We start from the raw sequence: 14,997 nt of genomic DNA, 5'->3' as shown, positions 1-14,997 counted from the left end.
AAAGACCTATTATGGCTTTGATTTGTAGTGTATGTCGTGTCTCAGAGATGTAGGAGTGATTGGAGTTGCCATTTACGAGGCTGCACCTTGTATGTGCTCTGCATTGAGAATGGTACAAAGTGGACACCTGCCCCGTCCCCTGTGTCACACGGAATCTAGCATGGTATGGAATGCAGATTTTGCCCTGTCCTAGTGTGGTGGTGGCCTCTTCACTGCTCTAGAAACCCTAGCTGGCGTCTCTCGAGAGCGTGACAAGTTTCAGTTCGTCTCATCTCCTGTTTCAGGGAACAGTGAGGATTTATTCGACATCGACATCCTGCGAGGCATCGTCACCGTAGCCCGGAAACTCAACCGGGCAAATCACGTCCGGCACACTTTGACAGTGAAGGCCGAAGATCGGGGCTCCCCGCCGAGACATGAGCTGGCTACGGTGGTCGTTCACGTCCATCCCTCAGACAGCAGCGCCCCCATCTTTTCAAGCGCTGAGTACTTCGTGGAAGTCCCAGAATCAGTCTCTGTTGGCTCACCAGTCCTCCTGGTCTCTGCCGCGAGCCCCTCTGAAGTTACCTACGAGTTAAGAGAGGGAAACAAGGATGGTGTATTCTCCATGAACTCCTATTCTGGCCTCATTTCCACCCAGAAGAACTTAGACCATGAGAAAATCTCCTCCTATCAGCTGAAAATCCGAGGCAGCAATATGGCGGGGGCCTTTAGTGACATCGTGGTGCTTGTGTACATCATTGATGAAAATGACAATGCGCCCATGTTCTTAAATTCAACCTTTGTGGGCCAAATCAGTGAAGCAGCTCCACTGTACAGCATGATCATGGCTGAAGACAACAGTCCCTTTGTGGTTTGTGCCTCTGACAAGGACGAGGAAGCTAATGCCTTGTTGGTCTATAAAATTTTGGATCCGGATGCCTCGAAGTTTTTCAAAATAGATCCTAGCATGGGAACCCTGATCATTACATCTGAGATGGATTACGAGAGCAGGCCCCTCTTCCAGTTCGACGTCTACGTCCACGACCAAGGGAGCCCCGTCCTCTTTGCACCCAAGCCTGCCAGGGTCATCATCTATATCCGGAACGTGAACGACTCTCCTCCCAGGTTCGCAGAACAGATATATGAAGCCGCAGTTGTGGGGCCCGTGCATTTCGGGATGGAGCTTCTCACCGTGAGGGCCAGTGACGATGACTCAGAAGTCACCTACAGCATCAAAACTGGCAATGCTGACAGAGCCGTTGCCCTTCATCCCGTCACCGGTTGCGTATCTGTGCTGAATCCCGCTGTTCTGGGGCTTTCTCGGAAGCTCACCGTTAGGGCTTCGGATGGTCTGTATCAAGATACGGCACTGGTAAAAATTTCTCTGACCCAGGTCCTCGACACAAGTTTGCGATTTGATCAGGATGTCTACGGGGCAGGGGTGAAGGAGAATGCGCAGGATAGAAAGGCACTGGTGATTTTCGCAGTCCAGGGAAGTCTTCTGAATGACACCCTTTCCTACTTTCTCTTAAATGGCACAGATCTGTTTCACATGGTCAGGTCGGCAGGTGTGCTGCAAACCAGAGGAGTGGCCTTTGACCGAGAGCAGCAGGACATTCACGAGGTGGTGGTGGAAGTGAGGGACGATCGGGCCCCTCAGCGGGTGGCTCGGGCTCTGGTTAGAGTCTCTGTTGAGGATGTCAATGACAACGCCCCCGAGTTTAAGCATCTGCCATATTACACAGTCGTTCAAGATGGCACAGAGCCAGGGGATGTCCTCTTTCAGGTGTGCGCCACTGACAAGGACTTGGGGGCAAATGGGACGGTCACATACGCATTTACGGAAGATCACACGTATTTCCGAATTGACCCCTATGTTGGGGACATATCACTCAAGAAACCCTTTGATTATCAAGCTTTAAATAAATATCGCCTCAGAGTCATCGCTCAGGATGGAGGAAGCCCATCCCTCCAGACAGAGGCAGAAGTACTTGTCACGGTGAGAAATAAATCCAACCCACTGTTTCAGAGTCCTTATTACAAAGTCAGAGTCCCTGAAAACATCACACTCCACACCCCCATTCTCCACACCCAGGCCCGGAGTCCTGAAGGACTCAGGCTTATCTATAATATTGTGGAGGAAGAGTCACTGACGCTCTTCACTACTGACTTTAAGACCGGTGTTCTCACAGTGACGGGACCCTTGGACTATGAGTCTGAGAGCAAACATGTATTCACAGTCAGAGCCACAGACACAGCTCTAGGGTCATTTTCTGAAGCTACAGTGGAAGTCTTGGTAGAGGACGTCAATGATAATCCTCCAACTTTTTCCCAGTTGGTGTACACCACTTCGGTCTCAGAAGGCTTGCCTGCTCACACCCCTGTGATCCAACTCTTGGCTTCTGACCAGGACTCGGGGCAGAACCGTGATGTCTCCTATCAGATCGTGGAGGATGGCTCAGATGTTTCTAAGTTCTTCCAGATCAACGGGAGCACAGGGGAGATAGTCACACTTCAAGAACTGGATTACGAAGCCCAGCAACACTTTCATGTGAAAGTCCAGGCCCTGGACAGAGGAAATCCTCCACTCACCGGCGAGACCCTTGTGGTTGTCAATGTGTCCGACATCAATGACAACCCCCCAGAGTTCAGACAGCCTCAGTATGAAGCCAGTGTCAGCGAGCTAGCCACCTGTGGACACCTGGTTCTCAAAGTCCAAGCTCTTGACCCCGACAGCAGAGACGCCACCCGCTTGGAGTACCTCATTCTTTCTGGCAATCAGGACCGGCACTTCTCCATTAACAGATCATCGGGCGTCATTTCTACGTTCAACCTCTGCAAAAAGCAACTGGACCCTTCTTACAGTTTGAGGGTCAGTGCTTCAGACGGTGTCTTCCAAGCAACCGTGCCTGTGTATATCAACACCACAAATGCCAATAAGTACAGCCCAGAATTCCAGCAGCACATTTATGAGGCAGAGTTAGCAGAGAACGCCAAGGAAGGAACAAAGGTGATCGAGTTGCTGGCCATAGATAAAGACAGTGGACCCTATGGCACTGTAGATTACACTATCATTAATAAGCTGGCTGGTGAAAAGTTCTCCATAAATCCAAGTGGCCAGATCACCACTCTGCAAAAGCTGGACCGGGAAAATTCAACAGAAAGAGTCATTGCTATTAAGGTCATGGCTCGGGATGGAGGCGGAAAAGTGGCCTTCTGCGTTGTAAAGATCATCCTCACGGATGAAAATGACAATGCTCCACAGTTCAAAGCGTCTAGGTACACTCTGTCTGTCCCGTCGAATGTCAGCAGGGACTTCCCAGTTATCCAGGTGCTGGCCTACGATGCAGATGAAGGTCGGAATGCAGATGTCACCTACTCGGTAGACCCGATGGAGGACCTGGCTGATGACCTCATCGATGTCAATGAGCTCACTGGTGTGGTGAAGGTGAAGGAGAGCCTGGTAGGACTGGAAAACCAGACCCTTCACTTCAGAGTCAAAGCCCAAGATGGCGGCCCTCCTCACTGGAATTCTCGGGTGCCAGTTCAGCTTCAGGTCGTCTCTAATGAAGTTCCCTTGCCCAAATTTTCTGAGCCTCTGTACACTTTCCCTGCATCTGAAGACCTTCCAGTGGGGTCTGAAATTGGAGTTGTGAAAGCAGCGGCAGCTCAAGATCCAGTCATCTACAGTCTAGTGCAGGGCACCACTGCAGAGAGCAACAGGGACGGTGTCTTCTCCTTGGACCAAGATACAGGAGTCCTAAAAGTGAGGAGGGCTTTGGACCACGAGTCCATCAGGTGGTACCAGATTGACCTGATGGCACATTGTCCCCACGAGGATATAGAGTTGGTGGCCTTGGTCTCTGTCCACATCCAAGTGAAAGACGTCAATGATAACAGGCCGGTGTTTGAGGCGGATCCCTATAAAGCTTTCCTCACTGAGAACATGCCAGGGGGCACTACAGTCATTCAAGTGACTGCCAATGATGAGGACACTGGGAATGATGGCCGAGTGAGCTACAGGCTGTCCGTGGAGCCAGGCAGCAATGTCCACCAGCTCTTTGCCATTGACAGTGAGAGCGGCTGGATTACCACTCTCAAGGAACTCGACTGTGAGACTCAGCAGACCTATCGTTTCCACGTGGTAGCCCACGACCATGGGCAGACTATTCAGCTGTCCTCTCAGGCTCTGGTTGAGGTCTCCGTTACAGATGAAAATGACAACGCTCCTCAATTCGCTTCTGAAGACTACAGAGGCTCTGTGGTGGAGAACAGTGAGCCTGGGGAGCTTGTGGCCACTCTGAAGACCCTGGACGCCGACGTCTCCGAGCAGAACAGACAGGTCACCTGCTACATCACAGGTAAGGACACCTACCTTGGAGGTGCTGGGATACATTGGACAAAGCCCACCAAGGGGTGGGCTTAAGAGGTGGATCTAAGATGTGCACATAAACCTTGGCTCTGCCACTTTTTAGAAGGGCCAATTTGTATGGGGGAGCAAATTACTCAGCCCCTAGGACCTCCACTGCTCCATCTGTTGTCCTCCTGGGGATGCTGGCAAGATGTAACTGGAAGGCGTTCTGAGGGTGCCCTGTGAATTAGTACTTAGCAAAGAGGGTCTCATCATTTTAGGTGAAGTAAGGATCATGCCTTTCTCTGTCAGCTTCTCCTAGTGGATGGAAAAAGGCCCCAGCAGTTGTATAATCAATGAAAATTCTGCCAGGGGATGCCTTTATAGAGTACTGACCTTCCCAGGGTAAGTTGGGGGCTGATGGAAAATGATTTTTTGTCCATCACAGGACCTACGTGTTGACATGACAGCCTTTCCTCAGATAGGATTCTAGCACAGTCTCATTGCACAGATGGGAAACCCAAGGCCCAGATCAGGGGAGAAACTCAACCACAGTCCTATCCTGAATTTGGGTCAGGGCTGGGATTAAAATTATACTCTACAAGCTGCTTTCCTTGGTGGATGCTTCTTTCAAAATTTAATACCCAACTCCTTATACAAAGAGTAAGACAGTCAAACTGGTTTTTTTCTTCACCCACCCAGAGTTATCTCTTTTTTTCCTGTCTCTCTTGTTTATCTCTTTTCTTTTTTGAGACAGTGTCTCATGTGTAGTTCAGGTCAGTCTTGAAATGAATGCATAGCCCAAGCTGACCTCAAACTCATGGCAGTCCTCCTGCTTCAGCCTCCCAAATGCTGGGATTACAGGTGTGCACCATGACACCTGGAGGCTATTTTCTTGCACTGTCTCATCCAGCTCTCATAAAAATGCCTCCTTCTGCTGCCCCAAGTAGCTATGAGTCTGAAGTTCCAAAAGCCATGGACTCCTGGAGACAGAATCAGAGTTGCGTGAAACACAGAGTCTTAGAAAAATAGAACCTTAAAAATAGAACTTTATCACCTTGTAATGCCAGACACTTGAAAATCTAAAAGCCTTAAAATCTCAGAAAAAGATAATAAATGACATTATTCAGATCTCTCTTCCCACATACTTGCCAGTGATGGGTGCTGAGGAAGGAAGACATCCAAGCAAACCTACAGCTCCTCCTACACTCCCACTGGGTCTATCAGAGTTAGAATGAAACCCTGGAAAGCTTAGTGTCTCTGGTCACTCCCCGCCCTTCCACACGGAATAGCTGTAGGTATTAGACCTGTGTTGTATAGAACAGAAATTTTCTTACTTTTAACTTTCCCCAGTGCCTTCCAGGCCTCAGAATGTAAGAATCCTGCCCCTGTGCCTCACATATTTTGAAGTTATGCTTCCTGTGCTGAGGTTTCACTGAACAGATCTTTAAAAAGTCAGAAGAGGGCCAAGGATTTAGCTCAGTGGTTCAGGTGCCTGCCTTGCAAGCGCAAGGACCCAAGTTCAATCCCCAGTACTAAAAAAAAAAAGTCAGAAGAGTTTTCATAATTCCAAAACACTTGACTCGATATAAAATCAGAGGTTCCTAGTTAAGAGAATTTTTTAATTTCTCAGCAACCCTAAAAGAAGTGTCAGGTGGGCAGCCACCACTTTCATGCAGTCTGGGTTGTTCTGTTGCTTGGCTTCTGAAAGCTTTGCCCCATCTTTTCAGAGGGAGACCCGCTGGGCCAGTTTGGCATCCACCAGGTGGGGGATGAATGGAGGATCTCCTCGAGAAAGACGCTGGACCGAGAGCACACAGCCAAGTACTCGCTCAGAATCACGGCTTCCGATGGCAAATTCCAGACTTCGGTCCCTGTAGAGATCTTCGTCCTGGACGTCAATGATAACAGCCCTCAGTGCGCACAGGTGAGAGCCCGAAGAGGGAAGTGGGCAGGGAAGTAGATGAGCTGGAGAAAGAAGGAAGAGGCAGTGGTGCATCTCCAGGGCTGGCTGTCACCGACCTCACTTGCTTCTCCGAGTGGGCTTCAGCCTAGTGCTCCAAGGCGCGGGCTGAGACAGGCAGTCCCTTGTCCCACCCCACGGTATACGCTGTGCTCTTCCGGAACCGTGCCCTGCCTGCCTCTCTCTCCCCACACTGCATACAGAGGCTCAGTTCTCTGCACAGCTCCTGAGGAAGTGACACACCCCCTCCACACAGCCTGCCGCTTGCCTGTAGACCCCACTGCACACCAGCCGGCCGGGCTCACTGCTGTGGACCCATCCCGGGACACCCCCGCTTCCCCGGTAGCCTGTATATGAGCCCGGCCACACTCTGCTTGGCAGTGCCGGATCCAGGTTAGACCCAGACCCAGACGTGCGGGCGGGGCCGGTCCATTTGGTCAGAGACACTCACTAAGGACTCCACGTACTTCAGCCCCAAAATTCCCATGGAGAAAAATGTTGAGTGAAACATGGGGGAGGGGGTGCTTGAGAGAGATTAGCAGGATAGGAACCGCTTTTTTAGAGGGTGTAGTCCAGGAGTCATTGTCACAGAGTTTGTTTTTAAATACATGTTTTAACAAAGTATTTTTTAACTTTGGAGGGATTTATATCACTTCAGAGTTTTCAGGTAAAGTTAAACCGTCAGCATTGTTATTTTATAAAATGTGTGATTCTGCCATGTGGATGCCCACGTGTGTGTGTGTGTGTGTGTGTATCTCCAGTTTACATGTGCACATACCTGCAGGCACACACCTTACAACACATGTGAGTGCAGGTGTCCTGTCACCTGTCCCTCTGCTCCTCCACACTCCGGTCACATAGACGCTCAATAGGAAGAGAGAGCCTGGGTCTTCAGCTCCCATGGAAAAGTCCTTTCAGGTTCCCAGGTGAACACATTTAGAGTGGAGAGAAAGATGGCGTCTCCTTCCTCATTCCCCTCATCCTCCTGCAGCCTCCGTCCTCCCCGTGGTGGGCAAGGCAGGGCCAGGCTCACCACGACCTGTCCAGCCAGGCCTGCAGCCTCCCAAGAGCCAGAGGAGAGCGGCCTGGGAAGCCATCTCCACGCAGCCCGCCAGGCCGGATGCTTCCCCCCATAGTGCGCACAGGGCCAAGCTTGCTTAACCTGCTGTGGTGGAGACCGGATGCTTGGAGGCCCCGGCCAGCCAAGGAGGAGAATGAGTTCAGAGAACCCAGCCTGTCCCCTGCCAGCCCCAGCAGGCCATGAGGACACTGCCATGGACAAGGGTGCAGCAGGCCACAGGGCACTGGGGTCCGGACTGGCTCAACAGCCAGCATTCGACCCTGGGCCTCGTCCTGAGCGGGGAATGAGGCCTGGAGTGGCTTGATCTGAACTTCTGTGGGACTCAGGTGTTGGGCCCAGACTTCTGCCTTCCTCGGGAACCGTGGTAGAGTAGGCTCTTGTGTGGTGGAATTGTCACTCATGTCCCTTCTTTTCTGACTTGTTCTCTTGCCATCCCTCTTAATCTCCCTTTTCCTTACCCTTTTTCTTCCCTCCGTTGTCCTTCCTCCCTCTCTCTGCTCCCCTCTTTCTGTCTCTGTCCGTCTCTATTCGTTTAGTCTGTTGCTGCTCTCCTCTCTGCCCCCTTCCCCTCTCTGGATCTGAGCGTACCTCTTTCCATCTCCAGCTTCTCTACGCCAGCAGAGTCCGTGAAGATGTGCCCCCCGGAGCCTTCGTTCTGAAAGTTTCCGCCACAGACTCGGACGTTGATACCAATGCCCAGATCACGTATTCTCTGCATGGCCCTGGGTCACAGGAATTCAAGCTGGACCCTCACACAGGTGGGTTTCCTGAGCTGCAGGACTGAGCTCACAGCTTTCTGCCGAATGCCAAGTGCCCAGTGCCATGGGAGGGCTTTGGAGAAGAAGCAGAAATTAACCAACCCCTCCGTCCGTCTCCCAGCAAACATGTCAAACAAACCCGTACATGGGCACCATGTGCCATGCACTGTACTAGATGCTGGGGATAGAATCCGTAGGCTGCAAAGACAAGAGCCGGGGCTTTCGACCCTAATGAGAAAGACTGTCATTGAGTTAATGCTTCGGAATGTGACTTTGAGTTGTAACCTTGACCCGGGCTGGGGAGCAGAGTTGGGTAAAACTTCCCCGAAGAAACGCCACTGTGTGTGGAAATGACGTACACAGGACTGAACTGGGGGGAGGGAGCTCGAGAGGGCATTCGAGGATGAAAGAGAATTTCCTTCAAGGGCCTTGGGCTGGGGAAAGGTGAGAGAGACAGAGGGCCGGAAACTAGTGACAGAGGGTGGGAGGAGAGGACAAGGATGAGGTGCTCTTAGGAGGGGCCAGATGCCACCATCAGAGGACGTGGGCCTCGTGCCCGAGGAGAATCTCAAGGCGGTGCTGCACAGTGACACCGTACATCTGTGGGGCTTTTGTGAGGCTCAGAGCACTGAGCACGTGAAGCCCAAGCCCAGGCCGAGGACTCGGTGGACGTGGCTACCACTGTCATTGCTACTGATTAGGTGCCAGCGGTCAGTGGGAAGCACAGGCCGTGGACACCCTGCAGGTTGCGCTGTGTCTCCTTGGGAGTGCAGCCAGCCCCGGGTGCCATTCCTGTCCCGCTGCTGCTGAGGAGCAGTGGGGAATGGGCAGGGGCAAAGCCAGGGTCCCAGGGGCCAGCTGCTGACACTTGCTTACATCCTGTAGCTCGAGAGATGAATCAGAGATTCCAAGGCAGGGAAGTGGCCCGGGAGAGGGGTGTCCCAGGACAGCCCGGGGGACCGTGCTGTGTTCCTGACCCTGGCATGGGAATACCGCGTGGCTGCAGAGGTTACCTAATCTCCCTCTGTTTGTGGCTGTTTGCTCAGCTGCAGGATGATCAGTGAGGACTTGAAAGAAAAATAAACGGGGCAGTGTTGGAAAATATGCAGATAATACACGCTCACTGTCCCGGATTCAAACCGTATAGCTGTGTGTTCTGAGGAAACTGCCCACTCCACGCAATAAGACCCTCCGCCCAAGATAAGGACGCTAGATGTTTGTCCTGTCAGAATGCTTTTCCCACACAGCTCTAAACTCTCCCTGTCTCTTGAAAACACACTGCTACTCTGCAACTTGCTCTGATTCACTTATAAGTGTGTTGCGGACATTTCCCAGGCCGGAATAAAGCTCCATCATAATTCGCTTCTAATTGCATAATACTTTGCCATGTGGCTAAGTCACAACCCACTTCATTAGTCCCTCTTTGAAAGACACTCAGGAAGACTTCAGTGCATTGCTATTACACACACTGCCGCAGAGAATTTCCTCATATATGTATTTTAATCTGTGGGTTCATTATTGTGTGGGAATGAAGTTACTGGCCAAAAGATAAACATTTTATTATTATAAATTGCCTAACTGGCCTTTTGAAGAGCCTGTTTGTTTCCTGCTGCTGATGCTCCCACATGGTTGCTGGCGGTGGTGGTTGTGTTCGGCAGGAGGATGAAGCAGGCAGGTGCCGGGACGAGGGAGGAAGTGCTTTCCTGACTGCTTGTTCCCAGGCTGGCCCTTCGCGTGGAGGGCCTCTCCCGGGCCACTCTGCAGAAGCCACATGCTGGGCTGATTTGTCCCAGAGGAAGCTCAGTTTCTGTCCTTTCTCTGGCCAGGGGAGCTGACCACACGCACAGCCCTAGACCGAGAAAGAAAGGACACGTACAGCCTCGTTGCTAAGGCGGCCGATGGAGGTGGGCGATCGTGCCAGGCGGATGTGACCGTCCACGTGGAAGACGTAAACGACAACGCCCCACGGTTCTTCCCGGCCCACTGCGCTGTGGCCGTCTTCGACAACACCACAGCCAAAACCCCTGTGGCTGTGGTGTTCGCCCGGGACCCTGACCACGGTGAGTGTGAGGACCAGAGGCCATGGCTGCTTCTGAGGACTCAGCTCTATCTCTGTCTCTTCGGTACCAGTAAGGACTGTCCCTCCACACTGAGTGTGTGAGAGCGGCAAAGTGGGACCTATCTGTCCACCTAAGTGCAACGTGAAAAACGATGTTCGCAATGTTTTGAAGCAGGTACAAGGAATTTTAGCCTGCGCTTAGACCTGGAAAACTTGGAATACTCTCACTGGAATTCTAGGGCGTTTTTTTTCTCAAGGCCATTTTGAATATATACATTTAATCTGAAATGTACTGATGAGAATTATTCAGCTTTAATTAATTTAGCCCCAAAGAGAAAATTTTGGCACTAATTCCATTCAGCCTCTTAAATTCTTTGATTAATTTCTGTACAGTGAGGTTGAACCACTTTCAATGTTTTATGGGATTTTTTTTTTTTGATCTGGGGATGGAACTTGGGACCTTACGCTTATGAGGCAGGCGGCAGAACCACTGAGCTACATCCCCGGCCCTATGTTTTCATTTTAATGGCATTATTTCCATTGGAGTTACTCCTTTCTCTTTTCAAACTTAGAAGGTATCTTAGCCTGTTTTCTGCTGCTATGACTGAATACCACAGGCTAGATAACTGATAAACAGTAGAAGTTTATTAGTCACATGGTTTGGGAGGCTGGAAAGTTAAAAGCATGGTGCTGGCATCTGTTCACCGTACGACAGGGACCTCTGGCCGCATCATAACATGGCAGACTCCATCACATGGAGCAGCAGAGCAAGTATTTCACCTTGGTCTCACTCACCTCATGGAATCCCAGTTATCTACCAAAGGCCCCCTTCCAAATGGCATTAACGCATAAATTGCAGGCTCACATTTCTAATACATGAACTCGTGGGGAGCACATTGAAACTGTAGCATAAAGCAGATCGGTTTCATCAGAGGGTATTTGTTCCACATTGTACCAATTACACCGTCTACCGTGAAGGGCTATTCCGTCGTGGTCCCCTCTTCCTGAATCAAATTTCATAGTTGAAGTAGACTAAAAAATGCCCTTGGGGTCCATGAGGAGGATGATAAAAGTAGGGTCAAAACAGTCTGCATTTTTTAAATATACAAATTCTATAGGAAGTGAGCTTTAGCTTGGTAGTGAAGAAAGTGAGAGATTTTGGAGAAATGCAGGGTCCTGGGAAAGCTGAGACCGGGAGTAACAGGTACGAGATGCAGCCTGGATTTGCAAGCAGCCGGAGTGACCCATTAACCGCTGCCTCTGCTCTTCATCCAGGGCCTATGGCGTCCTATACGTGCTGCACTGGCCGTTGCACCCGCATGTGCAGTGACAAAGCTCCCTATTTCCCAGGCAGCCCCCTTCCCTCCAGGGTTCCTAGGACAATTACCAAGCGCCAGTGTCTTCTGTGCTGATACCTGCCAGTCCTGGTCTCAGCCCTCTGCAATCCTGTAGCTTCTAAACCCCAAACAAGGGGACTTCTAACCCCTGACCGGCGGCCCTTCTGATACTAGGAGATGGTGACTATTAGTTCCAGCCCCAAGCCTCCCTTTCTGGGTGGAAGAGCCTGAGTTCCTTCAACCCCAGGATTTCAGATCCTATCTGCCTTTTAGGACCCATTCTCTGGCCTCACGCTAGTTTACCATTAACCCCTGGTTATTCTAACCCAAATATTCCAAGTGCGGTGGGTAATGTCTGCATCTCCCTTTGTCTTGAAAAATCTGGTCCCTCCCTAAAGACGCATAAACACAGCAGTTGCACAGCACGTGGTGCCTTTAATGCGTGTAAATTCACACTTCTTTGACATATTATAGACTCATCAGAAATTGCAAAAGTAGCACTGAGAGAGCACTTGTCACCCAGTTTCCCAGGGCCAGCATATTACACTGCTGTAGTAAATACTCCAAAACCAGGAAGTGGACCCTGAACAGTACCGCTCCCTGGCCTGGGCCTCATCCCCATTTCCCCGGGTCTGTGTGGTACAGTGTCATGCACATTTGTGTGCAACCAAGACACAGAACGGTTCTCCCACAAGCCAGGTGCTCACCTTTCACGTATAAACTGGAATCGGGCCACAGTCCCCCCTAACATTTTCAGGAGGTTTGATAGGTTTGCAGACTGCAGTTCCATCCCCCAGCAAAAACCTTCCTCCTGCGTCCTGGCTTGAGTCCCTCACTCCTGATGTGCTGGCCTTGTTGGCCTTCCCAGGGACTCTGGGGGGCCCCTCTCTGCCCTCCCAGGCTCTCTGTGCCGCTGAGGCAGAGCCTGGAATCGCGCCTTTGTTCTCCGCAGGCGCCAACGCTCAGGTGGTTTACTCGCTGACCGATTCTGCCGAAGGCCAGTTTTCCATCGACCCCGCCACCGGCGTGATCCGGCTGGAGAAGCCCCTGCAGGCGAGACCCCAGGCGGTGCTGGAGCTCACAGTGCAGGCGTCGGACCTGGGCGCTCCGAGGCCGATGTCCGCGCTGGGCACCGTGTCGGTCTCCGTGGTGGGCCTGGAAGATTACCTGCCGGTGTTCCTCACCGCCGAGCACGGCCTGCAGGTTCGCGAGGACGTCCCGCCCGGCGCCCAGGTGCTATCCCTGGCCTCCCTCACCCGGCCTGGGGCGGAGAAGAGCGGCTACCGCATCGTGGGCGGAAATGAGCAGGGCCGCTTCCGCCTGGACGCCAGCACAGGTGAGCGCAGGCCGGTCGGTGGGGATCCAGGACTCCCGCCTCCCCCACCTTGGTGGCTTCCGGCTTCCTGGCATCAGCCCCGGCCAGCTGCACCGTGGATCTCAGCCCAGGGCAGTCGGCAGCAGCTCACCCGAGGGCCTCCCTACATAGTCTGATGTTCCACCTCCTAACACAGCCAAGCACAGCCACCTTAGCACTGAGCGGTGTATTTAAGTTTTTAGTATGGAGATTTTAAACACAGAAGAAACAGTATAATGTTTCCCCAGTTTCGATCATTATGCACATAAGTCTGGTTTGATCTTTATTTTTCAGCCTCACACCCATCCTCTGCTGAGATTTGTTTCATTCCTCCATTTCCAGAAGTTAATTTTAATGTATTTTTAAATGAGTGTCTATTAATTTTACAAAATACTGGGATTCAGAATGGTATTCTCATACATGAAAATGATGTCTTTATCATTTTCATCCCATCATTACCCCCAGTTCCCCTCCTCCTGTCCAATAACAGCACTCAGAAGTTAATTTCTTTTTAAAGCTTTCGCATGGGCACGTGGTAACTGTTCATACCTACAGGGGCACAGTGCAGTATCTCAGTCCCAGGCCACAGACGGCAATGCCCAAATCAGTGTGCCTACATTTGCCTCAGACCTGTATCTGTGTGGGAGACTTTGGACCTTTAGTTATTTCTAAATACATCACGCATGGGCTACGGGACCACACCAGAGGGTCCCCTCCCCTCCCACTGTATGTTCCTACCCAGTGAGGACTTTCAAAGCCTATCCAGACACGGTGTCATTTCACTTACAAACACATTTGTATGAATCTCTAACAACTCCTTTCATAACCCAAACCACCATACCTTTATCACACCTAAAAAGTAATGATTCCTTAATATAATCTAATACCCAGCCGAACGACTTTTCAGGTTATCTCATAAATTTGTTTTTAAAGTTGGTCTGTCAGCACCCCAAAGTGTGTGTACTACATCCAGGTGATCCACAGCATAACCTGAATCTTTCCAACACTAACCTTCTCCCTCTATTCCTTCCTGCCAATTTTTTAATGAAATATTTTGAGTCAGGTGGCGGGTTGAATTTTCCATAGTTTGGATTGCCTGCTTGCAGATTTATAATATCATAAAGCACAAGCCTCTAGCCTCCTTATTCCCTGTGAGTCACAGGGATTTTGGATCAAAAGCTGTGATCAGGTTAAGTCACCAATCAGATCAACCATGCTGCGTGAGCACTGTGTGCGAACCGCCTTATAGACAGTAACAGCTGGCCAGTTTGTGTTTCAGTGCTGAGATTGACAGTGAATTCGGTTGTTGTCATCCTGATCCCTCCAGCGCAGATCTGAAGGAGATCAGTGTAGCATCACAGATTCAAGAAAGATGTCACAGAAATAAATGAGGGAAACACAGCTGTTAGGAATTAGAGAAAGAACGAAAGAAGATGAAGGGAAAGACGAGGGAGAAGGGGAAGGGGGACGTCGAAGGGGAGCCACTGAAGGAAAGCCCCTCTGCTAGCCCTTTGTGCTGCCTCTCCCAGAGCTGGCTCAGGACCCCTCTGTTCTTCCTTTTCCTTCAGGGATCCTGTATGTCAACAGGAGCCTGGACTTCGAGACAAGTCCCAGGTACTTTCTGTCCATCGAGTGCAGCCGTAAGGCCGCTTCCTCCCTCAGTGACGTGACCACGGTTGTGGTCAACATCACCGATGTCAACGAACACCGCCCCCGGTTCCCCAAGGAGCTGTACAGCGCGAGGGTCCTGGAAAATGCCGGTGTGGGCGATGTCATCCTCACGGTAAGGGTGTGCAGCTTCACGCTTCCTGGGGAGGGCTCGGTGGCTCTTATCCCACTCCCCTGCTCTCAGTCATCTGTGGGCGAAGATTAATTTATCAAGTTAATATGCTGCAGATCTGGGTCTGACTGGTAATTCCTCGGCCAAAGCATCACTTGTGGCAGGACGTACCAGAGCCATCTGATAAATTTGGATTCTGAGAGCCTGGCGGGACAGGAGAGCAAAGAGAAAAGACTGGGGCTGGGGATTTAGTTCAGTGGTGCCGCCGCCTGCCTCATAAGTGCAAGGTCCTAAGGGTGATCCCCAGCACCGAAAAAAAAAAAAAAAAAAAA

At 51.1% G+C, this 14,997-nt stretch overlaps 1 protein-coding gene across 1 annotated transcript in view; it reads left to right on the top strand.

The window, feature by feature from the left end:
• Nucleotides 1-14,997, top strand: part of Fat2 (FAT atypical cadherin 2) — a 118,228-nt gene that overhangs the window by 76,846 nt on the left and 26,385 nt on the right. The window contains exons 11-16 of the mRNA XM_033761574.1: nucleotides 285-4,343; nucleotides 6,064-6,260; nucleotides 7,982-8,135; nucleotides 9,962-10,195; nucleotides 12,484-12,867; nucleotides 14,454-14,668. Coding sequence (XP_033617465.1) covers nucleotides 285-4,343; nucleotides 6,064-6,260; nucleotides 7,982-8,135; nucleotides 9,962-10,195; nucleotides 12,484-12,867; nucleotides 14,454-14,668 — 5,243 coding nt within the window. The remainder of the gene's footprint in view (nucleotides 1-284; nucleotides 4,344-6,063; nucleotides 6,261-7,981; nucleotides 8,136-9,961; nucleotides 10,196-12,483; nucleotides 12,868-14,453; nucleotides 14,669-14,997) is intronic.

The sequence above is a fragment of the Fukomys damarensis genome, unplaced genomic scaffold, assembly GCF_012274545.1.
Source record: "Fukomys damarensis isolate Sample0158 unplaced genomic scaffold, DMR_v1.0_HiC HiC_scaffold_9, whole genome shotgun sequence".
NCBI classification, from domain to species: Eukaryota; Metazoa; Chordata; class Mammalia; order Rodentia; family Bathyergidae; genus Fukomys; species Fukomys damarensis.
The sequence above is the reverse complement of the archived record's forward strand: the minus strand, read 5'-3'. Positions and strand labels throughout refer to the sequence as shown.